The sequence below is a fragment of the Rattus norvegicus genome, chromosome 1, assembly GCF_036323735.1.
Source record: "Rattus norvegicus strain BN/NHsdMcwi chromosome 1, GRCr8, whole genome shotgun sequence".
Taxonomy (NCBI): domain Eukaryota; kingdom Metazoa; phylum Chordata; class Mammalia; order Rodentia; family Muridae; genus Rattus; species Rattus norvegicus.
The window spans coordinates 82,509,557-82,534,968 of NC_086019.1; the positions used below are offsets into that span (position 1 = coordinate 82,509,557).

General features: G+C 41.6%; 2 protein-coding genes across 8 annotated transcripts in view; one reads left to right on the plus strand and one right to left on the minus strand.

Moving 5' to 3' along the window:
* Zfp329 (zinc finger protein 329) overlaps positions 1-25,412 on the minus strand; it is a 101,524-nt gene that overhangs the window by 40,538 nt on the left and 35,574 nt on the right. The gene's annotated exons all lie outside the window — the stretch shown is intronic.
* Positions 7-23,738, plus strand: Zfp110 (zinc finger protein 110). Of its 6 annotated transcripts, none has more exons than XM_006228112.5 (8): positions 7-8,757; positions 8,924-9,003; positions 9,758-9,884; positions 10,652-10,747; positions 18,115-18,594; positions 20,277-20,365; positions 21,442-21,568; positions 21,902-23,738. In XM_006228112.5, the coding sequence occupies exons 2-8, from the start codon at positions 8,971-8,973 to the stop codon at positions 23,416-23,418; spliced, it is 2,469 nt and encodes an 822-aa protein (XP_006228174.1). In that variant the 5' UTR covers positions 7-8,757; positions 8,924-8,970; the 3' UTR covers positions 23,419-23,738.

A 25,412-nucleotide genomic window follows, 5' to 3' on the forward strand; every position in this document is an offset into this window, starting at 1 on the left:
TTTCTTTTTTTTTTGTTTTGTTTTTGGCATTGTCATTGTTTGTTTTGTTTGGGTTTTTGTTTTGTTTTGTTTTGTTTTGTTTTTGTGGAACATCTTTGGCTGTCCTGGAATTCAATCTATACAACATACACTCAGCCTACACATCAGGCCGGCCTTGAACTCATAGACATCTGACAGAGAACTAATATCCAAAATATATAAAGACCTCAAGATGTTAGGCAACAACAAACCAAATAACCCAAATAAAAATGGGGTACAGAACTAAACAGAGAATTCTCAACAGAATTCATGACCAAGAAACACTTAAAGAAATGTTCAATATCCTTACTCATCAGGGAAATAAGAGTCAAAACAACTCTGAGATTCCACTCCACACCCAACAGAGTGGCTAAGATCAAAAAGGCAAGTGATAGCACCTACTGGCAAGGATGTGGAGCAAAGGAGAGAGAGTGCAAACTTGTACAACCACTCTGTAAATCAATTTGGCAGTTTCTCAGAAATTTGGGAATAATTCTACCTCGAGACACAGTTTTACCAACTATTTCTGGGGATATGCCCAAAAGATGCTCCACCATCCCACAAGGACACATGCTCAACTATGTTCATAGCAGTTTTATTCATAATAGCCAGAAACTGTAATCAATCTAGCTGTCCCTCAACTGAAGTATGAATAAAGAACATGTGGTTCATTTACACAATGGAATACTACTCAACCATTAACAATAAAGACATCATAAGGCATTGGAGCGGCAGGTTCCCCCCCAGTCCAGACACCGCCCGGACCTGGAGGGACCAATCAACAGTTCTCGGCACCCAAATCCCGAGGGAGGGAGAGCTAAACCTTCAGAGGGGCAGACACACCTGGGAAGCCAGAAGAGACTACACTCTGCCCACATTTCTGACTCCAGAGGAAAACACCTAATGCCATCTGGGACCCCGGTGCCTGGGACTCCAGGAAAAGGCTGTGAAGGCCCTCCTGGTTGCCGCCCTCATGGAGAGCTCAAAAGCAGTCCCCCATAAGCAACTTGAGCCATGGGACCACAGGTAAGACCAACTTTTCTGCTCTAAGCGACCTGCCTGGTGGACTCAGGAAACAGGCCCACAGGAACAACTGAAGACCAGTAGGCAGGAAAAACTACAGGCCCGAAAGCAGAACACTCTGTTCCCGTAACTGGCTGAAAGAAAACAGGAAAACAGGTCTACAACACTCCTGACACACAGGCCTATAGGATGGTCTAGCCACTGTCAGAAATAGCAGAAAAAGGTAACACCAGAGAAAATCTGATGGCGAGAGGCAAGCACAGGAACCCAAGCAACAGAAACCAAGACTACATGTCATCATCAGAGCCCAATTCTCCCACCAAAGCAAACACTGAATATCCAAACACACCAGAAAAGCAAGGTCTAGATTTAAAATCACATTTACTCATGATGATAGAGGACTACAAAAAAGATATGAAGAACTTCCTTAGAGAAACAAAGGAAAACATAAATAAACACGTAGAAGCCTATAGAGAGGAATCACAAAAATCCCTGAAAGAATTCCAGGAAAACATAATCAAAATTAAAAATGGAAATAGAAGCAATAAAGAAAGGACACAGGGAAACAACCCTCGATATAGAAAATCAAAGGAAGAGACAAGGAGCCGTAGATACAAGCATCACCAACAGAATATAAAAGATGGAAGAAAGAATCTCAGGAGCAGAAGATTCGATAGAAATCATCGACACAATGGTCAAAGAAAATGGAAAATGGAAAAAGCTACTGGTCCAAAACATACAGGAAATCCAGGACTCAATGAGAAGATGAAACCTAAGGATAATAGGTATAGAAGAGAGTGAAGACTCCCAGCTCAAAGGACCATAAATATCTTCAACAAAATCATAGAAGAAAACTTCCCTAACCTAAAGAAAGAGATGCCCATAAACATACAAGAAGCCTACAGAACTCCAAATAGTTTAGACCAGAAAAGAAACACCTCCCGTCACATAATAGTCAAAACACCAAATACACAAAATAAAGAAAGAATATTAAAAGCAGTAAGGGAAAAAGGTCAAGTAACATATAAAGGCAGACCTATCAGAATCACACCAGACTTCTCACTAGAGACTAGGAAAGCCAGAAGATCCTGGACTGATGTCATATAGTCCCTAAGAGAACACAAATGCCAGCCCAGGCTACTGTATCCTGCAAAATTCTCAATTAACATAGATGGAGGAACCAAGATATTCCATGACAAAACCAAATTTACACAATATCTTTCTACAAATCCAGCGCTACAAAGGATAATGAATGGTAAAGCCCAACATAAGGAGGCAAACTACACCCTGGAAAAGGCAAGAAACTAATTGTCTTGGCAACAAAACAAAGAGAAGAAAAGCACACAAACATAATCTCACATCCAAATATGAATATATAACAGGAAGCAATAATCACCATTCCTTAATACCTCTCAACATCAATGGTCTCAACCCTCCAATATAAAGACATAGATTAACAAACTGGATATGCAACGAGGACACTGCATTCTGCTGCCTACAGGAAACACACCGCAGAGACAAAGACAGACACTACCTCAGAGCGAAAGGCTGGAAAACAACTTTCCAAGCAAATAGTCTGAAGAAGCAAGCTGGAGTAGCCATTCTAACATAAAATAAAATCGATTTTCAACTAAAAGTCATCAAAAAAGATAAGGAAGGACACTTCATATTCATCAAAGAAAAATCTACCAAGATGAACTCTCAATCCTACATCTCTATGCTCCAAATACACGGGCACCTACATATATAAAAGAAACCTTACTAAAGCTCAAAGCACACATTGCACCTCACACAATAATAGTAGGAGATTTCAACACCCCACTCTCATCAAGGGACAGATCATGGAAACAGAAATTAAACACAGACATAGACAGATTAAGAGTAGTCATGAACCAAACGGACAGATATTTATAGAACATTCTATCTAAAACAAAAGGATATACCTTCTCACCACCTCATGGTACTTTCTCCAAAATTGACCATATAATTGGTCATAAAACAGGCCTCAACAGATACAGAAAGATAGAAATAATCCCATGCGTCTTATCAGACCACCATGGGCTAAAGCCGGTCTTCAATAACAATAAGGGAAGAACGCCCACATATACATGGAAGTTGAACAATGCTCTACTCAACGATAACCTGGTCAAGGAAGAAATAAAGAAAGAAATTAAAGACTTCCTAGAATATAATGAGAATGAAGGTACAACATACCCAAACTTATGGGACACAATGAAAGCTGTGCTAAGAGGAAAACTCATAGCTCTGAGTGCCTGCACAAAGAAACAGGAGAGAGCATATATCAGCAGCTTAACAGCACACCTAAAAGCTCTAGAACAAAAAGGAGCAAATACACACAGGAGGAGTAGAAGGCAGGAAATAATCAAACTCAGAGCTGAAATCAACTAAGTAGAAACAAAAAGGACCATAGAAAGAATCAATAGAACCAAAAGTTTGTTCTTTGAGAAAATCAACAAGATAGATAAACCCTTAGCCAGACTAACGAGAGGACACAGAGAGTGTGTCCAAATTAACAAAATCAGAAATGAAAAGGGAGACATAAATACAGATTCAGAGGAAATTCAAAAAATCATCAGATCCTACTACAAAAGCCTATGTTCAACAAAACTTGAAAATCTGCAGGAAATGGACAATTTCCTAGACAGATACCAGGTACCGAAGTTAAATCAGGAACAGATAAACCAGTTAAACAACCCCATAACTCCTAACAAAATAGAAGCAGTCATTAAAGGTCTCCCAACCAAAAAGAGCCCAGGTCCACACAGGTTTAGTGCAGAATTCTATCAGACCTTCATAGAAGACCTCATACCAATACTATCCAAACTATTCCACAAAATTGAAACAGATGGAGCACTACCGAATTCCTTCTATGAAGCCACAATTACTCTTATACCTAAACCACACAAAGACCCAACAAAGAAAGAGAATTTTAGACCAATTTCCCTTATGAATATCGACGCAAAAATACTCAATAAAATTCTGGCAAACCGAATCCAAGAGCACATCAAAACAATCATCCACCATGATCAAGTAGGGTTCATCCCAGGCATGCAGGGATGGTTTAATATATGGAAAACCATCAACGTGATCCATTATATAAACAAACTGAAAGAACAAAACCACATGATCATTTCATTAGATGCTGAGAAAGCATTTGACAAAATTCAGGACCCCTTCATGTTAAAAGTCCTGGAAAGAACAGGAATTCAAGGCCCATATCTAAACATAGTAAAAGCCATATACAGCAAACCAGTGGCTAACATTAAACTAAATGTAGAGAAACTTGAAGTAATCCCACTAAAATCAGGGACTAGACAAGGCTACCCACTCTCTCCCTACTTATTCAATATAGTTCTTGAAGTTCTAGCAAGAGCAATCAGAAAACAAAGGGAGATCAAGGGGATACAGATTGGAAAAAAAGAAGTCAAAATATCACTATTTGCAGATGATATGATAGTATATTTAAGTGATCCCAAAAGTTCCACCAGAGAACCACTAAAGCTGATAAACAACTTCAGCAAAGTGGCTGGGTATAAAATTAACTCAAATAAATCAGTAGCCTTCCTCTACACAAAAGAGAAACAAGCCAAGAAAGAAATTAGGGGAACAACACCCTTCATAAGAGTCCAAAATAAAATAAAATACCTCAGTGTGACTTTAACCAAGCAAATAACAGATCTGTATGATAAGAACTTCAAGACTCTGAAGAAAGAAATTGAAGAAGACCTCAGAAGATGGAAAGATCTCCCATACTCATGGATTGGCAGAATTAATATAGGAAAGATGGCCATTTTACCAAAAGCGATCTACAGATTCAATGCAATCCCCATTAAAATACCAATCCAATTCTTCAGAGAGTTAGACAGAACAATTTTCAAATTCATCTGGAATAACAAAAACCCCAGGATAGCTAAAACTATCCTCAACAATAAAAGGACTTCAGGGGGAATCACTATCCCTGAACTCAAGCAGTATTACAGAGCAATAGTGATAAAAACTGCATGGTATTGGTATAGAGACAGACAGATAGACCAGGGGAATAGAACTGAAGACCCAGAAATGAACCCACACACCTATGGTCACTTGATTTTTGACAAAGGAGCCAAAACCATCCAATGGAAAAAAGATAGCATTTTCAGCAAATGGTGCTAGTTCTACTGGAAGTCAGCATGTAGAAGAATGCAGATCGATCCTTATCACCCTGTACAAAACTTAAGTCCAAGTGGATCAAGGACCTCCACATCAAACCAGACACACTCAAACTAATAGAAGAAAAGGTGGGGAAGCATCTCGAACACATGGGCACTGGAGAAAATTTCCTGAACAAAACACCAATGGCTCATGCTCTAAGATCAAGAATCGACAAATGGGATCTCATAAAACTGCAAAGTTTCTGTAAGGCAAAGGACACTGTTGTTAGAACACAAATGACAACCAATAAATTGGGAAAAGATCTTTACCAATCCTACAACAGACAGAGGCCTTATATCCAAAATATACAAAGAACTCAAGAAGTTAGAGCGCAGGGAGACAAATAACCCTATTAAAAAATGGGGTTCAGAGCTAAACAAAGAATTCACAGCTGAGGAATGCCGAATGGCTGAGAAACACCTAAAGAAATGTTCAACATCTTTAGTCATAAGGGAAATGCAAATCAAAACAACCCTGAGATTTCACCTCACACCAGTGAGAATGGCTAAGATCAAAAACTCAGGTTACAGCAAATGCTGGTGAGGATGTGGAGAAAGAGGAACACTCCTTCATTGCTGGTGGGACTGCAAACTGGTACAACCACTCTGGAAATCAGTCTGGAGGTTCCTCAGAAAATTTGACATTGCACTACCTGAGGACCCATCTATACCTCTCTTGGGCATATATCCAGAAGATGTCCCAACATATAACAAAGACACATGCTCCAGTATGTTCATAGCAGCCTTATTTATTATAGCCAGAAGCTGGAAAGAACCCAGATGCCCTTCAACAGAGCAATGGATTCATAAAATGTGGTACATCTACACAATGGAATATTACTCAGCTATCAAAAACAATGACTATGAAATTCATAGACAAATGGAGGGAACTGGAAAATATCATCCTGAGTGAGGTAACCCAATCACAGAAAAACACCCATGGTATGCAATCATTGATAAGTGGCTACTAGCCCAAATGCTTGAACTACCCTAGATGTACAGAACACATGAAACTCAAGAAGGATGACCAAAATGTGAATGCTTCACTCCTTCTTTAAAAGGGGAACAAGAAAACCCTTGGCAGGGAATAGGGAGGCAAAGTTTAGAACAGAGGCAGAAGGAACACCCATTCAGAGCCTGCCCCACATGTGGCCCATACATATACAGCAACCCAATTAGAGAAGATCGATGAAGCAAAGAAATGCAGGCTGACAGAAACCGGATGTAGCTCTCTCCTGAGAGACACACCCAGAATACAGCAAATATATAGGCAAATGCCAACAGCAATCCACTGAACTGAGATCGGGACCCCCGTTGAAGGAATCAGAGAAAGGTCTGGAAGAACTTGAAGGGGCTCAAGACCCCATATGAACAATAATACCAACCAACCAGAGCTTCCAGGGACTAAGCCACTACACAAAGACTATACATGGATTGACCCTGGACTCTGACCTCATAGGTAGCAATGAATAGCCTAGTAAGAGCATCAGTGGAAGGGGAAGCCCTTGGTCCTGCCAAGACTGAACCCCCAGTGAACATGACTGTTGGGGAGAGGGTGGTAATGGGGGGAGGATGGGGAGGGGAAGCCTATATAGAAGGGAAGGGGGAGGGGATAGGGGGATGTTGGCCCGGAAACCGGGCAGGGGAATAATAATTGAAATAATAAGAAACACTCAAGTTAATAAAGATTAAAAAAAAATAAGAACCAACTGAGAAGAGCACTTGCCTCCTTAAAATAATAAAGCTCTCTATTGAACCATTGGATGGGCCACATAAATGCACACTGACATCTAAAATAAAACCATCAGTCAATGGCTATTTTCCACAACTCTGTCACACAATAATAGCCTGCAGAATAGCTAAGGTTATTTAATTTGAAATATTAAAAAAAGGGACTAATTGGGCTGGAGAGATGGCTCAGAGGTTAAGAGCTCTGTCTGCCCAGAGGACCTGTGTTCAATTCCCAGCAACCACATGGTGGCTCACAACTATCCATAATCAGGTCTGGTGCTCTCTTCTGGCCTGCAGGCATACATGCAGGCAGAAAGTTGTATGATATATACATAATAAATTTTTTAAAAGAATCTTTTATTAAAAAGGGGGGACTAATCACTTATTCAATGGGTATGGTCCTTCTGAAAGTTAAGAAATTCCAAGGAGGACTAACAATTTAGCTCAGTCATCAGTGTTTGCCTGATATGCCACAAAGCTCTGAGTTCCAACACCAGCACCACAGAAAGATGGGCATTGTGGCCAATATCTGTAATTCTTGCACGAATAACAACGATATTTAACACCACCACCCAGAATTCCAAATATAACACAATCACAGAAACAATGTGCCGCAGACAGAACCACAATTCTGCTAGAGCACAAGGCAAATTATGGTCAGCTGCTGCAGATAGTCCGAAGCAGCCCCACATCCCTACACCTGGGATCAAAACAAAAGCACCCTCTTATTTGTTTTGTTTTGTTTTTGTTTGTTTTTTTAAGAAGCCAAAATTCCAGAATTCTCACTACATCCCTTCCTCTGTTGGGGAAAACTGGAGAAGACATTTAGTGTAGCCTACCATATACTTAAAGTCCACTAGGTCTCCACAATTCCCACCCAAACTTTGGAAGACCACACAACCTTGCCCACTCTACAAATCTGGACGCAAACGCCTGTCCTCTCATAGAAACTTTTATTCCAAGGCCTATTGACTTTCTGTTTCTACAGTTTAGTCCTTTCTTCCTCTCCCTTTAAGAGCACCAGTGAAAATTCAGCACGATAGCATCCTTTTCTCCTTCCCCTCAGGAAACTCGCCTCGGACCCACAGTCAACCACCATCCAGATCCCTCCCCTCTACACTAGGTATGCTGTACGTTCCGTCTGTCCCCTCGGTCAGCCCTCCTTATCTTGCTACGCGGCAAGCGTCCCCCAGCAGACCTAACACCAGCACTTCCGCCCCACCTCCTTGCTCATCCCCTGTTTCCGGTTTGTCCAAGTTCTTTTGCTCCTGTTTGAGGGTTCGACTCTTTCCCAGCCTGGGTCTCTATCCACACAAGGGCAGGTGCTCAGCATCTTAGTATCCTCCTTCAAAGGCTTCATCCTAATTCTTTAGCAGCCAATAGCACACTCCTACGGACTACGGCTTCGCCCACCAACAGAACGGACGCCGCCTGATTGCTGCCGCTAAACCTCCGCGGGGGCGTCTGGGAGTTGTAGTTCGGACCAGTGAGCTGACGCAGTTCGGGACAAGACCGACGGGCGAGCGCCATTGTGTCTTTCGCAGTCACTTGTAACGCTTCGTGAGAGTCCGTCGGACAGCACCCATCTTATGTTTTATTCGTAACTTCTGGAGCCTAGTGTCGGCTTCGTTAGTGACTCCACTTCTACGGACCCGGGAGAAGGTCTGTAGTCCTGGGTCAGGATCCTGAGGAAGACATCGTGTTCTAGATGAAGAACACAATTTAAGAAAACCAACCGCATTTTGGATTAGAGGACATCAGCTGTCCCCTGTCGGTTAGAGGGGAACCTGTCTTGTAGGCTTATGGGAGTCGGGGAGAGGACTCACTTGTCACTTTGCCGTGTGGGGGTGGACTGGCCATGTCCTGCAGAGGGACGGGATATAGGCAGAGGTGGGGTAGCCACTGGGCACATTTCTTAGTGCCCCCCCTTCCACCTTCAGTTTCGTCAGCATTCTGCCTACTCGCGCGAGAGAACATTGAGGACAGTATGGCTTCCACGCTTCCAACAACCTGGCCCCATGTGAGTAAAGGTTTCTTTCCTGCTTTTCTTTTGAGTTGGCTCAGGGGCCGGCTAGTGGTGAGACGTTTGTTCTCAAATACCCTAGAGTTCCGGGAGGAGTTGAAAGACTGCCCAAAAGGGTGATTAGAGTAAAAGAAGAAACAAACCGATTTCTGAACCGGGAACTGGCAAGCCAAATTGAGGCTTTTCAATTAAAAAAGCAAAAAACAAAAAAAGTCTATTATGTTTATTTGTGTGTGGGTATGCACGTGTGTGCCACTGCCTGCTTGTAGAGGACAGAGGACAGAGGACACCTTTCTGGATCGCTATCTTTCCAACTTATGAGTCCCGGAGATTAATCAAACACAGGCTTGATAGCAAACACCTTTACCCACTAAGCCATCTCACCAGTCCTTTTCAACTTTTTTTGTTTTTAAGCTGGGAATCTAGTGAAGAAACTGACAAGTGTAAGAAGATAACAGGCTCGTTTAGTTTTCAGCAGCTACTTTAAGGAAGTGACAATTCAAAAACAAGAAAAGAAGTGTAGGTGGGAGCCAACAGTCCTATCCCCTGGTTAGTGAGAAATGAACAGGTTTTCATAGGTCACAGGTCTCATTTGACCCCTGATTGGTGTCAGACCGATTTGCTCAAGGATTCAGACAAAGGAACTCCAGATAAGTAAAATGTAACTGGGTCATTCTGCTCAGCCTTCCTATTTTTCTGTCACTGTGGAAGAGGAAAACAAGATGGCTGAACTACATCTTGTGGCTTTTAGGAATCTGTGAAGTTTGAAGATGTATCACTGACATTTACCAAGGAAGAGTGGGCACAGCTGGACCTCCAACAGAAGTGCCTATACAGGGAAATCATGATGGAGAACTACAATAACATGATTTCAGTGGGTAAGGCAACCTCCACTCTAATAGAGATCTGTTTGGGCCTTGGGTGGGTGGAGTACTTCAGAGGTGGAGGAGGATTGGAAGTTCAATGCCAGTCTTGACTTTACCAACCCCCACCCCAACTCCAAATATCTGGTACCTCTGAACTGTTTGTGCTTGGACTTAGGCTAGAGGGACCAGAGGAGAAGTGTTAAGGGAGTATACAGCTTGGCAGAGAGGAAAAGGGCAGCTTTTCAGTATGACTTCAGACGTTTCATCCAAGCAATGTACACCAGAGCCCCTGAATACTGAGCAGAGCCTATAAGGGATGTTTGTAACTGCAGTGACAGTTACCTATACTTTTTATGGCATGTCAAACATGAGATGTCCGTGTCCAGCAGCTCAGGGGTATCATTAAAGACTGATTTCTTTGTGGTTCTTAGGAAGTCTTCTGTTCTTTCTAGTTATTTCATAGCTCAAAGCTTTGTGTCTATGTTTAAGCAGAAAGAAGTTGATAGTCCTGACCAGTTCTTTCTAAACTGTCAAATTTCGCAGGGAAGCAAAAGCTTTCCCAGAATGCCCCTCAGTTGAATAAACTCACTTTTTACTTTATGGTATCTTCGCTGTCAAGGAAACCCAAGAAATCCAATAAAAGGAATGGATATGTAGTTATCACTGCCCTAAAGTCATCGTGTCGCAGCATGGGGGAAGGAAGGGATAGAACATTGCAGCAGGACAGCATTTTCTCTAAGTAGACTCCCCCCAAGCCCTGTCTCTTTTCAATTGAGCAGAGCATCACTTTTCCAAGCCAAATGTCATATCTCAGTTAGAAGAAGCAGAAGACTGCTGGCCAATGGAGAGAGAAATTCGTCAAGATATTCTTCCAGGTAAGAGCCAGGCATGTGGGTGTTTCTCAAAGGGATAGACCTTCTGGTTATTCTGAGACTGTCTTCTAAACAGTATGAGAATCCAGGTAGCATGTTATAATAAGTTATTTTCCAATCTGCAGTCATTTTGTCATGATGCTGGTGAAAGCCCAGGGCCTTTCACATGATAAGCAGAGCAGACATGCTACCACATGAGCTAACATCTCCAGCTTCAGTCTTTATTTAGGGGTGGGAGTTGTGGTATTTGGGTAGTGGTATGATGTTTGTGTTGGGGATTTTATTGTTTTGGATTTTTTTTTTATTTTGAGATAAGGTCTTATGTACTTTAGGCTGGCCTCCAATCTATCAATTGATTAAGGATATGAATTCCTGATGATTCCTCTGTCTTAGAAGTTCTAGAATTACAAATGTGTGCTACCACATTGGCTCCTTTAAGCATGTAGGCATATTGTGTGAATACTTTTGTGAACTCAAGAATTTTTAACCTTTTTTGCTGCTGTCCTATTTATCTGGTTTCACTTTATATATGGTGGGCATAAATTCTTTGAGCCCCATATAAATAAAGATTCACTCTTCTGTTTGTTGGAAACAGCATCTTTCTGTAGACTAAATTACTCTTGTCATAGTACAGAAGCCTCTTCTGTGTTCTTGGGCTTTGTTGATTTTTTTTCCCCTTTCTGGGTGCATACCATAATGCTAAACATTTTATTGTACATTAATGACCTTTAATAAATTTCCATACCCCTGTAGTTAAAAAAAAAATCTTAGCCAGGCAGTGGTAGCACACACTTTAATCCCACACACTCGGGAAGCAGAAACAGTTGAATCTCTGTAAGTTTAATGCCAGCTGATGTACAAAGCAAGTTCCAGGAGAGCCAGGACTACTCGAGACTACCAGGCAGGCATGGTGCTGACACAGTAACTAAGAGCTTACTTCCTAATTCACAAGCTGGAAGCAGCTAGAGAGCTGGAGTTAACTGGGAATGGCATGGACTTTTGAAACCTCAAAACGCAACCCCAACAACACAGCTCCACCAACAAGACAACACCTAATCGTTTCTAAACAGTCCCACCAACTGGGAACCAAACATTCAAATATATTATTAGCCTGGAGGGCCATTCTCATTTAAATCACCACGATCTACTTCCTGGCCCCATAAGCCCATGGCAGTATCATAAAACAGAATGCATTCAGTCCAACTTAAAAATCCCTATAACCAGGCTGGAGAGATGGCTCAATGGTTTAGAGCACTGGCTGTTCTTCCAAAGGTCATGAGTTCAATTCCCAGCAACCACATGGTGGCTCACAACCATCTGTAATGAGATCCTATGTCCTTGTCTTGCGTGTCAAGGACAGCAGCGTACTCATATACATGAAATAAATAAATCTTTTTTAAAAAATCCCTATAACCTTTCACAGTCTCAACACTGTTTAAAAGTTCCGAGCCTTTGGGCTGGGGAGATTGCTCAGTGGTTAGATCGTTGGCTATGCTTGCAGAGGGTGGGGTTTGATCCCTAGCAGTCACGTGGCAGCTCAGAACCATCTGTAACTAAAATCTCAGGAGTTACATCATGCCCTGTTCTATCCTCTGAGGGCACTGCACTCACACAAGTTCAAAGTCTCTTCTGAGACTCAAAGCAAGCTCTTTAATTGAAACCCCATTAAACTGCAAAAAGCAAGTTATATTCTTCCAACATACAATGGCACAGAATATATATTTCCATTCTAGAAGAGGGAAAGTAAGGAAATACTGGACCTAAGCAAGTTCTGTCTCAAGAAAGGCAAACTCCAAATCCCGTAGGTCCATGTAATTAGGGGCTTACTTACAGTTTCAGAGGGTTAGTCTATAACCGTCATAGTGGGTAGCATGGTACTGCAGTACCGAGAGTATACGTCTGATTCACAAGCAGAGGGAGAGAGCTAACTGGGGCTGGCATGAACTTTAGAAACACCCCCAGTGGATACACCTCATCCAGCAAGGCCACAACTTCTAATTCTACCAGTTTCACCAACAGGGCATCAAATATTCAAACATATGAGCCTATGGGTGTTGTTAAGTTCACCCCCCTTTAGAGAATTAAATAGTTCTATCATCATATCCAAAACATGATTCTGAATTTAAAGACAGGATATCTGGCCCGGCGTAATAGGAAAATGTATAGGTTTTGATGAGCATGATGGGAGATTCTGCTTTGTTTCACATCAGCATTCATCTGAATGAATAAATATTCATCTAGTGCTTTCTAATGAGTGAAAAAGCATTCCTATATGATAAATAAGAAAATACCTATTTCCATTGCAGAATCTTCCAAGGTGGTTATAGTGATTTTTTTTAACTGTTCAAAGACAGTTAAAGTGGTAACATAAATATAAGAAATGCCTTGCTGTAAGGTTGTATTTTTGTGTTAATATTCATAAAAGACATAGTAGTTTTCCCTGTTTTTGCTATCTTCAATTTTTGTAATTTATATTTTGGCTGTGTGGTATAGCACACCATGTGCCACTGGATGCTTCTCTCTGTGTCTTTGTGCACTGGTGGAAGTAGCAGAACCCCTTTCTGTCCCTGTTCACCGGTCAGATCACCTGCTGCCATCTTTGGTGATGATGCTTAGTTTCACATCAACATTCATCTGAATGAATAAATATTCATCTAGTGCTTTCTAATGAGTGAAAAATCATTCCTATATGATGGAAATAGGAAATTTTTGAGGCTAAGAGTAGGAAACCAAAATACAAGAACATGCAGGTTAAACTAGAAGAAGACACCTGGCCACATCAGCTGTGGGGGAAGTTTAACTTTCATTGTTGAGGAATGGTGTGACCTGGATTTTCACAGCTCGTTCTGCTTGGTTTGTAAAGAAAGACCTGTGGCAGGACACAGATGGAGAAAGGAAGTAGGCATTAGTAGTCTCCAGGGTTGAAATGATGGTACCTGCCATGAGAAAATCGTAGCAGCTTGGGGAAAATTAAGGAGTATGTTTGACTCAGAAGTAGACTCAGTGGATCTAAGTAAGTAATTAGCTAAACTGGACCAAAAAGCTGCTGAGCATTTCTATGGGTGAAGGAAGACGTGAAAGGATTTCTTGTGGCTGTTGTTCATAATCTGTATGTTTACTACAAGCTTCTTTGTGGTTCTAAAGACATCCCACAGCCTTGTATGTGCTGTGTAAGCACTCTGCCACTGGGCTACATACATCCCCGGCCATGCGTTGCAAGGAAAACTTAGCCTAAATTTTGAAATTAACTTGTTTTAAAGGTGTTAAAGGCATAAACTATTTTAAGGAGTGGAATTGTGGTTTTCTTTTTCTCTCCATAATTACATAATGTTAGGTAAAACTTTACACTAATCATATGAAGAGCTACTTAATAGTGTTTACTTTGAAAATTGGATTGATTTAAACTGTGCCAAGTCTCTACTTATCCTGTCAAAGGATCATAGATGAAAAGGGACCAGAGACACATCCAAGAAGCTTTGCTCGGCCAGTTGTTTGTTTGTACTTCAAGAGGTCCAGGTAGCATACAGATTTTTAGAATGTCATGTATTACTATTAAATGAGATAACACATCTTCACTAGTGTCCCAACAATAGTGTGTAGTGCCTCTTATTTTTTTTTTCTTTTTTTTCCGGAGCTGGGGACCGAACCCAGGGCCTTGCGCTTCCTAGGCAAGCGCTCTACCACTGAGCTAAATCCCTAACCCCGTAGTGCCTCTTATTAATACACAAAAGTGCGATTGAATCCAAAGTTCAAATTCTGTCTCACAACTAAGCTTACAAGCCTCTCCAGTAAGAATGACAGCATGGAATGTGGTTGGTGATGTAATAATGAGAAAATGATTAAATTCTGAGACAAATGTCATTCATCCTCAAGAAAGCTTTGAGTTAGGGGCTGGGGATTTAGCTCAGTGGTAGAGCGCTTACCTAGGAAGCGCAAGGCCCTGGGTTCGCTCCCCAGCTCCGAAAAAAAAAAAAAAAGAACCAAAAAAAAAAAAAAGAAAGCTTTGAGTTGAATAAACTCCTGTGAAAGCCATCTGGGAAATAAATTAGATTGTGCTCATGTATTCAGTTGTCATTCTGTGGCTATTCAAAAAAGCACAGCCACATGTATATCCCTCAAGTGGAACACTTGAGAGTTAACTGTACTTAAGTATTAGAAGCAATTCATAACAGACACTAGTGGCATATTCCTTAAATCAAAGCACTTGAGAGGCAGAGGAATGCGAGAATACCAAGATAGCATAGTGAGACCCTGTCAAGAAATAAAGGAGAAAGAGATTAATAGTAGATGAATAAGTCATAATCACAGGAGAACCTAAAAAATGCTTATTTTTTTCCTTTGTGTATGTATGGTTTTGCCTCTGTGTTTTTCTGTGCACTGTGTGCATGCAGCTCCCACTAAGGCCAAAGAAGGGCATCGAATTCCCTTGGATTGAGGTACACATGGTTTTGAGTCATCATATTTGTAGTAGGAGTGGAACCCAGCATTTCTGGAAAAAAAGACAGTACCAATAACTGTGGAGCCATCTCTCCCTCCCCAAACTGTTTCTCTTTTGTTTGAGAAAGAGAGTCAGATACTCTTTGTATAGCTTATGGATATCCATATGCTCGAACAAAAATGTAGAGAATGAAAGAAATATTTACTCATATGAAGTATTAGAATACATATATGTGGAAAATGAAGGAATTTCACTACAGACCTCTGAGGGCTCAGGGCCTTATCAGTTTGTTGAGTGTCTAGAACCTAGAGTGATCATGTATTTTGGATAGAGCCTAGTCCAGTACTGTTGATTTTTGTTCAAGAACACATTTTCTCTCGTCTTTTATAAATTTGCTCTCTGAGATCTTTGGGGGGTAGGAAGGTGATATCAAAAAAGTGTGCAGTAAATATGGTTAGTGTGGGAAAGCCCAGTTTCAGCTCAGCTTAGACCACCTTAACTGTTAAGTAGCTAAAACAGGATATTAATCTGTAAAGACATGAATGGGACCTTTTGTGAAATTTTCAATATCTGAGAACTCCTCTAAGGGGAGAAATCTCAAAGTATGATTCAAGCAGGAACAACTTCTGACCTAAGTTAGTTTTACCTTGAGAGAACTTGCACTCCCGACCCCCAAAATACAATTTTCTTACACTAAATAATAGCATCTGAGAACTCTAAAGCCATGAGAATGTGCATAGTATAGAAGCACTTTCATGTGTAGCTCTCTCATTTGGTATCACAGTTGTACCACAGATAGCCTTAAGAATGTAATTACTATTAGAAAGCCACTGAGTGTTGAAGAAAACTGACAGGGATTCCTGTGAGTACAACGATGTGGAAGGCCTCAGTAGGAGTCCTCATTGGATTCTGTATCAGAGGACTCATATGGGCAAGGACCCTTTGGATGTATTCTCTGAGGAAATCATCAGCTTTAACTGCTACATTGTCTGAGAATGAAAAAAATACACAATCAGAAAGGATTGTAGTGAATAATAAAAGTGAAATTTTGGGGGCCTTAAATTTATTTTATAAATTCCAATTTATTAGCAATGTGACTGAATTACTTGGCCTTAGCAAGAAGGTAACACAGAGTGAATGAATACCTCAAGAAACCCCAAGAAACAAGAGTGTATCTTGAATTTCAGTATGAGTCCAAACTTTGAGAGAGTAAGGGAAATCTTGAGGCAGATAGTGTTACAGAGACATCTGAGGGCTCAGATTTATAGATCTGTTTAAGAGTCCAGAATCACTAGACCAGTGGTTTTCAACCTTCCTAATACTGTGATCCTTTAATATAGTTCCTCGTTTTGTGGTCACCCTCAACAATAAACTATTTCTGTTGCTACTTCATAACTGTAATTTTGTTATTGTTATGAACCCCTATGAAAGGGTCATTCAACCACCAAAGGGGTTGTGACTCACAGGCTAACAACTGCTGTGCTAAAGTCTAGTCCAATAGTGCATTTTCATGGTTTGTTGATTTTTGTTCAAGAATACATTTTCTCTTTCATATGTTTGTTCTCTGGGACCTTTGTGTACCATCTGTCTGTCTCAAATATGTATATTATGATTCTCTTAAATAGATACCATTCTCTAGCATCCACACTTAAAATCTAGGGTAACTGGAAAGCCTGCAATACATTGCTAAAACCAGTGAACAGAGCTTTGAAGCAAACATTGTGGGTAATGAAGGGGAAGGGAGACATCCTTCTGAAGGAGTTGAAAAGAAAAGAAAAGAAAGAAAGAAAGGAGGGAAGAAACAAAGAAAGAAAGAGAGAGAGAGAGAGGGAGGGAGGGAGGGAGGGAGGGAGGGAGGGAGGAAGAAAGAAGGAAAGAAGGAAAGAAGGAAAGAAGGAAAGAAAGAAAGAAAGAAAGAAAGAAAGAAAGAAAGAAAGAAAGAAAGAAAGAAAGAAAGAAAGGAAGAGGGAGGCCTGGTGTTATAGGCCAATAATCCCAGCTACTTGGAAAGCTAAGGCAGATTCAAGGCCAGTGTGGGCAATTTAGTGAGTACTTGTCCTTAAATACAAAGCCAAAAGAGAGGCTGGAGTATGGTCATGGGCTCCTGTGATCCCTGTACTCAGGAGGTAAGAGGAGCATCAGAAGTTTAAAGTACTCTGCTACACAGAGCTCAAGGCCACCCAGGGTTGGCTGCCCAATCTCAAAAGAGTGTTGGTCCTGGTTGATACACCTCAGTGATTGAGAAATCCCTTAGGGCTAGGCCCTAGGCAAAGAAAGAAAAGCCAAAAGGGAAAGGGGGAAAAAAATTCTGCATGAATTTTATTTTTATTTTTTTAGACAAAATACAAACAACTAATGATGTGCAAAATAAAAGGCAAGTTAAAAAAATTAATATAAGAGAAGGGGGTAAAGGAAGAAAAACCATACAGATTCTCTGCAGTGCATGTAACTTGATGATAGTACTTTTTAATATAAGAATGAGTTAGTCCCTTATGTGCTAAATTAAACAGTATTTGTGTTTCTTAAAGCATGTGAATGAAGCTGGGTCTCACATATCTTATGCTGGTCTTCACCATATTATGTAGCCAGGCTTCACCTTGAACATCTGACCCTTGCGCCTCTATCTCCTATGTGCTGGGATTACAGGCATTCATCACAGTGACTGCTTTTAATGAATTTCTGAAGATATACTATGTAAATTCTCTACCAACTGAGCTACATATGCAGCCCGTTTTTATGGTTTTTTTGTTTGTTTGTTTTGTTTTGTTTTTGTTTTAAGATGAGACTGTCTTTGTGACTCTAGTTGCCTATAACTCAATATGTAGATCTGGCTAGATTCTTAGAGTGATCCCCTCCTGCCCGTGCCTCCCAAGAACAGTGATTATAGAAATGTGCCACATTGCCTGGCTTTTACTCTGGTTTTGACCTTTAGAATGTTCTGGGCCTTCTCTGGACCCTGGAATGAATTCCTTTCCTGCTGAGAGTCCCCTGATGAAGATCAAGGTTGTTGAGGTCCTTACATTGAACAAGGATGTGGCTGGTCCCCGGAATGCCCTGATTCAATCCCTATATCCAGAAAGTAGGGAAAACTTGAACCCAGGTAACCTCAAACCAGCTAAGCCAAGCAAGCGTTTGACTGACACTGAAGCTTTGCGCCAGAAGTTCCGACATTTCCAGTATGAAGAATCAGCTGGTCCCCAGAAGGCTGTGTCCCGGCTTCGTAAGCTGTGTCACCAGTGGCTGCAGCCCAATATACGTTCAAAGAAGCAGATCATAGAGTTGCTGGTGTTTGAACAGTTCCTGAGTGCACTGCCTGAGAAGTTTCGGGTGTGGTTAGAGTCACAGCACCCAGAGGACTGCAGAGCAGCAGTAGCTTTGTTGGAGAATATGACCTCAGTGACTAAGGATGATGGTGAGTGTCCTGGAAGGCTCAGGTGACAAACAGCTCTGTGAAGGCTTTGTAAAGGAATGAGGAGTGCTGGGGTGACTAAGCATGTTCCCATTACCAGGTTAGAATTAATGGAAACCAGTGTTTGTTATCCAGCCCTGTTCTCTCAAACAAAAACCTTCATGGGCTTCAGTGGAAGCTTACAGATGCAATGCTTTTTTTCCTTTATCCTGTTAGGATCCCTGACACATAGCCAGCCTTCTAATTCTTTGAAGGGGGTATGAATGAAGTCCTAACTGATGGAGGGCTCAAGAGTTTCCTGAACCTGTGGGCCTACAGAAAAGATGGGATGTGACAAGTGAATACACATGAGATAGTACTAAAGTGGTAAAGAAGTCAGGATAACAGGTGGAGTTTATGGAGGTTGTTTCTGTCACTGAAACCTGCTGTGACTAGAACAGTGAAGAAAAGAAGCAGGATGGATGTCCCAATGAAACACTGGCCAAGAATCTTGTATAGCCTGTAGAAATTGAAAAAAGATTCAGTTCTTCCCTATATCCAAGAAGAACATAGTCCTGTAAACCCCTTGATTTTAAGCCAGTGAGGCTTATGTCAGAGCTCTGGTCTCTGAATCCTTAATATATTTTACCAGATCTGATGATGTAGGCTTATAATCTAAAATACTCAAGAGGCCAAGTCAAGTCACCAGTTCAAGGCCTGCCTAAGCTACAAATGAGTTCAAGGTCAATGTAAGAAATTTATCATGATCCTGGGGCTGTCACCCAGGAGTGGCACAGCATTCTCACTTTAATACCCAGATTTGGGGAGTGAGGCAGTTTATGACAGTTAACTGGAGTTCAACTCCCCCTAGAAACTACATTAAAAAAAAAAAATCTGGGCATGGTCATGCATGCCTAACCACACTATTATAGTGAGTGGAGGCAGGGAGGTCACTCAGGTTTCCTGGCCTCCAGCCTGGCTACAAGTTCAGTGAGAGACACTGTCTCAAATGGACATAGTAAAGAGCGATGGATTAGGACACCAGACATCCTCATCTAGCCTCTGCATGCACCCAAAGACACATGCACATACACTGTACTTACAAACACCAGAAAAGCTGTAAAGTGGCTCCAGGGAGGAGGAAATCTGACTGGAAGAATTCCAAGATACTCTCTGGTCTTTTGTCCCCACCCTCGCTGGAGTAGAATCAGCATGGTAAGAGCCCATAGAACATGTGGAGACACATGAGGAAGGCTAGAGCTGAAAGAATCCTTGGAAGGGCTGTTAGTACTGGCCAGGGATATTTAATATGACCAGAAACATAAAATGTTCTATGACCAAGGGAAGTTCCTTCTCTTCTCCAGGGCAGTAAAAGGAGAGCCACACAAGCATGATAAGGGCTTTGAGATTAGAGACAGAATTTACCACTAAGGAAAAGGCCATTGCTTCAGAAGCCAGAGTCGTAGACAGATGCTGGAATGTGGAGACAATAAAAGGTTTCTATAGTAGACACAGCAGTCTCTGATGGTCTGTGCAGAAATGAATGCAGAATGAGTGCAGAATGGCCCATTTCATTTATGGGAACTGGTTACCGTTGTGAAGAGGTCAGCATCGACCATCGGAGCATAGGTATGCATAGGTTATTGATGGTTCTGTCTGCCTGAGGACTACCACCTCATTAACTCTTTATGTGGCATTTCCTCCAGCTCAGCTTGTCTGCTCTAGTGAAGCCACTGATCAACTAAAGGAGAAAAGAAAGGATGTGGCTACCTTACCAGTTACTGTACCACCTGAGGTAAGCAAGAACCTTTTGTTCATTGGTCACAGCTTCCTTTAAGGGATCACCCTAAGAGGTCTCTTCTACATTGGTCCTTGCCAAGGCCTCACAGAATATAGCTCATTTTAACTTTCTGAGTTCTTGGGCTTAAATGGGATTCTGAAAAACCCAAGTGTGAAGAGTAATCCTCCTGACACTGTGACCTGGGTATAGAGAAAGCAAACAGTAGGAGTCAGAGAACCAAGACTGAGGGACATAAGAACCAGAGGAATCACAGATAGTTTATAAGGACTACATTGTACTCTTATTAGAGTGAGTGAGCCCTTGTCCTTTGGAGACACCTAATTGGGGAATTAGGAATGAAACAGCATAGTCTCAGATCAGTGTCAGAACTAGGTGATGGGCGTGCAATAGGATTAGCCCTGTCAGCCAGGATAAAGGTGTATATATGGCACTAGGGTGTATTATGTATACATTATTAGTGATATTAGTGTGTATATGGCTCTTTTCCCTACAAGTGGTTTATATTGGATCAGGTCTGTGATTGGGCAATGTAGGCGAGGCTTCAGGCAAGGTTACTACCTGGGAATGGGAAGTCAGTGGTCCCAGACTCATTGCTCTGTGTTCTTTTCCTTCTAAGGTAGTCTCTGATACATCTGGGCAAAATACCACCCAGATCCAGGCAAAGTGGTGAAATGGAAGAGTCTTCCTTTCAGAATTCTTAGCTGCTCATAAGAAACACATAGGTCAGACCTGTCCATTAGCAGCAAGGATTTGTCTTCATCGTAGCTTTTACACTACAGGACAAGGCTGTTTCCAGAAGGAGAAGGTCCTTTAGAGTTGCCCTCACAATGCAGGCTTAATACAGATGCTAGTATGATCCGTGCAGCATGCTTATTGCGCTTGCTCTTTGTCAATCAGGAGCTCTGCCTACCAGCTTGGGACCCAGACTTCAATTTGCAGAAATACCCTGTGACTTTCTTTTGGGATCAAAAAAGTTATTGTCACCGAGTAAACCACCAAAACAGAGAAGTCCCTGTGTGTGGTAGAATGTCCCAGTGGCCTTTCTTCTACCCACTTTTAAAACATTACAGGAGCCGGTGACTTTCCAGGATGTGGCTGTGGGCTTCAGTCAGGAGGAGTGGCGGCTACTAGGTCCAGTGCAGAGGACGGAGTATCATGATGTGATGCTAGAGACCTTGGGCAACTTGGTCTCTGTGGGTAAGGCCATTCCTATATTTAGAAAGCTGCAAGGTCCCCCAGAACTCTCAGTTTTCTTCTGCCCAGTGTCAGAACTGGCTGTGCTCTCAGGAGTCTCTTGCTCTGCCCAGGATCTTTATCTGAAACTGTGACCCTGCATTGGTACGGAGCCTTGAGCGCACAGAGGCAGCCTCAGGTTTGGGTTGTCTGGGGAATGAGAAAGCTCTGGGTTTTGCTGCTTCACAACTTGTTACTCCCTAGACTAAGTGACTGTTTGAGAAGATATAACCTTATTTTTTAATACTGTCACTCTGGAACTTATAACTATAATATGTATATCTTGGTTTCTTTCAGGGTGGGAGCCTACGTTGGAAAACAGAGCGATAAGTCCAGACTCTCCCATTCCTGTGGTAAAACCAATTCATGATCCAAACCCAAAAGATCTCTCAAGGAATGGTATCCAATCCACTGTCTTTGAAATTATCTCACAAGATAGGGTCCAAGAAATACACACCATAGAATCAAATCAAGCGGGTCTTCTACAGGAAAAAAGCCATCCTCAGAAGAAGCTCTCTGAAAGCTCCAAGTCTCAGGAGGGAACTAATCTTCACAAAAGCCAGGGCTCACTTGATGAAGTTCCTCCTAGAAAGCATGTAAAAGTTAAGCAGAAGGGGACTAGAAAGGGGAAAGACAGGAAGAACACCATTTCCATGACACGAGGTTTACGCATAAGAAATCAGCAAAAGGACTCTGTGGAGTGGCAAGGCAGGGGTGACAGCAATCCCATGACACATGGCTACTCTATAAAAAACCAACGGGGTTCTGAGCAAGGAACAGCTGGGGCCAGAAGAGATCCCATTACACTTACTGTGTCTGCACAATTTTACCAGAAAGCCACTGGCTCTGAAGAGGGTAGATTCAGGGACAATAGCAATGCCATAGTACCTGATACACCTACAAAGATTCACCAGAAAAGCCCTGAATGGCATAAAGTGGGGAGAAGTAACAATTCCATGTCATCTGTACAAAATGACCAGATGGGGTCTGGGGCAGGAAGAGGCAGGGACAATACTATCTTGACACATGCACTACCTGTAAAAATTCACCAGAAAGGCTATGAAGAAGGTAAAGTTCAAGGAAACAGGAATTCCTTGAGACATGTAAAAGCTCACCAGAAGGGCTCTAAAGGGGAAAGAGTCAGGGAACTTAGCACTTCTGAAAAACATGTTCCCTATATAAAAAATCACCTAAAGACCTCTGAAAGAGAAAAAGGCAGGGAAAACAATGATTCCATAAAATACGGTCCCTATATAAAAACTTGCTATAGGGGTTCTGAAGTGAGAAAGCTCAGGAGAGCCAATAATTGTACGAAGGCCATCAGCCGGCATGCTCAGCAGATATTCTTTATAAAAATTCACAAGGGGAGCCAAGTTTGCCGATGCAGTGAATGTGGTAAAATGTTCCGAAATTCTAGGTATTTCTCTGTCCATAAGAAGATCCACACAGGAGAACGGCCTTACATGTGTATGGCCTGTGGGAAAGCCTTTGTTCAGAGCTCTTCCCTCACACAGCATCTTAGAATTCATAGTGGAGAGAGACCATTTGAGTGTTCAGAGTGTGGGAGGACTTTCAATGACCGCTCAGCCATCTCTCAACACCTGAGGACTCACACTGGAGCTAAGCCCTACCACTGTCAGCACTGTGGGAAAGCTTTCCGTCAGAGTTCCCACCTTACCAGGCATGAGAGGACTCATACTGGGGAGCGACCATATGTGTGCAGCAACTGTGGGAAGGCATTCACACAGAGCTCACACCTTATTGGGCATCAGAAAACACACAGGATAAAATTCAAGAAGCAACCCAAATTGTAGCCTTTGTGCCTTTCAAAGCACTAGTTTTTCAGCCTTGAGATGTACTATGCAGACACCGAGTGTGATAAATAGGCTTTGAATAAGGAAAGCCCCACAGCTTAAGGGCAGCTCAGGACACCACCCAGCAGGCAGTGAGTGAAACCATCAGGGAGTTTTTTAATTGCTTCACTTATCCTCAGAAGGAAATAAAAGATCTGAAAATACCCCTAAGTTTAAGAAGCCAAGTACCAAAATTTGCACCAATATTTCTATACAGGGTAAAGTGTGTGAGTGACAAAAATTAAAAGTATGTAGAAAAATAAACTTATATTTATGTGGAACTTTGTTTTCTGTTGTAATAGCTGTTTTTCATTATCAACGTGACTACATCTGGAATTAACTGAAACGCTAGCAGCTGAGTATACCTTTTAAAGTTTATTTATGTGTATAAGTACACCATAACTGTCTTCAGAAACACCAGAAGAGGGAATCAGATCTCATTACAGATGGTTGTGAGCCACCATGTGTTTGCTGGGATTTGAACTCAGGGCCTCTGGAAGAGTAGCCAGTGCTCTTAACCTCTGAACCATCTCTCCAGCTCCAGACAGTCTTTTATGTTAGTGATCTCAAACAGGTCTAGCAGATCACTGTACAGATCAGAGAAAATCTTCAGGAATCGTTGCAGGCCCGGAGGTCTAGAAGTCCGTAGTGAATCCAGGAACACATGAGAATATCCTCTGGCTTTACATTACCATCTTTCCTACAGAACTAGTTCCGGGAGAAGTTCATCACTGTTAAGCAACAAAAACACTGGCAACACCAGGGCATGTGTTTGATGCTCACTTTCAAATTCCATTAGATAGATAGATAGATAGATAGATAGATAGATAGATAGATAGATAGATAGATAGATAGATAGATAGATAGATAGATAGATATAGGTAGGTAGATAGATAGATAGATAGATAGATAGATAGATAGATAGATAGATAGATAGATAGATAGATAAGTAGATAGATTGATAGGTAGGTAGGTAGGCAGGCAGGCAGGCAGATACATGTCAACAAAGAAAAGCAAAGGACTAGCAATATGGCTCAGCTGGTAAAGAGGGCCTGCCACCAAACTTAATGACCTGGTTTTAATCCCTAGGACAAACATATTGGGAATAGAACTGATGCTTGCAAGTTGTCCACTAACATCCACATATGTGCCGTGGTATGCAGTCACACAAAATAAAACTAGAATTCTTCAGGGTTGAAGAGATGGCTCCATGGTTAAGAATTCTTGCTGCTCTTGCAGAGGACCCAGTTTAATTCATGGCATCCACACTTGAAGGTTCAAAAACCACTGGTAACTCCAGTTTCACGGGATCTAGCACCTTCTGGACTCTTGATACCTGCACTCATATATACTCACAGGCACACATAATTTTTTTCATTTCCAGATCATACACACCCCACATCATCCCTTTCTCCAGAGTTCCACATTGTTCTTCTTTGCTCTTTATAACATTTGAAAACATATTCTAGAGCTGGGGTGTGGCCCAGTGCTTGAGGATGTATTTTGCTTATATGAAGCTCTGGGTTCAACTCCAGCATACATGCCAGATCCATTGGGATTTATCCTATAGAGAGGTGTAATTATGCTCTCTTGGGTGAATGCCTCACCTTTCTCTGAAACAAATAGGACCCGGAAACAGGACCAGAGAGTATATTGCATGTAGTAAGGTCAAGAGTGTAGAATAAAAGGGCCACCAGAGGTATATTTCAGACATAGTGCTGTTTTTAATTAATCATTTCAACAACCTGATAAAAGTTTGTTAGCATTTTTGAAATGGGGGCTTAAGTTTGCCCAAAGCTGTGTTAGCTGGTAAATTGCTCCACATTATTGCCTATCAGGTATGAAACAAGTGGTTGGACTTGAAACCAAAACCCAAGAGTCTTATTTTTCTGGATCCCTAACAGTAAGATGAGCTAAGAGCAATTGTGCAATGGAGGACTATAGGAGAACTTTGG

What these genes read in the sequence shown, in the direction of transcription:
- Zfp110 (XM_006228111.5), top strand. Translation starts at nt 8,842, where the DNA reads ATGTCCTGCAGAGGGACGGGATATAGGCAGAGGTGGGGTAGCCACTGG. An exon ending in TCGTCAAGATATTCTTCCAG is followed by an intron (nt 10,748 to 18,114) that starts GTAAGAGCCAGG and finishes TTTGACCTTTAG; the next exon opens with AATGTTCTGGGCCTTCTCTG. An exon ending in CTCAGTGACTAAGGATGATG is followed by an intron (nt 18,595 to 20,276) that starts GTGAGTGTCCTG and finishes CATTTCCTCCAG; the next exon opens with CTCAGCTTGTCTGCTCTAGT.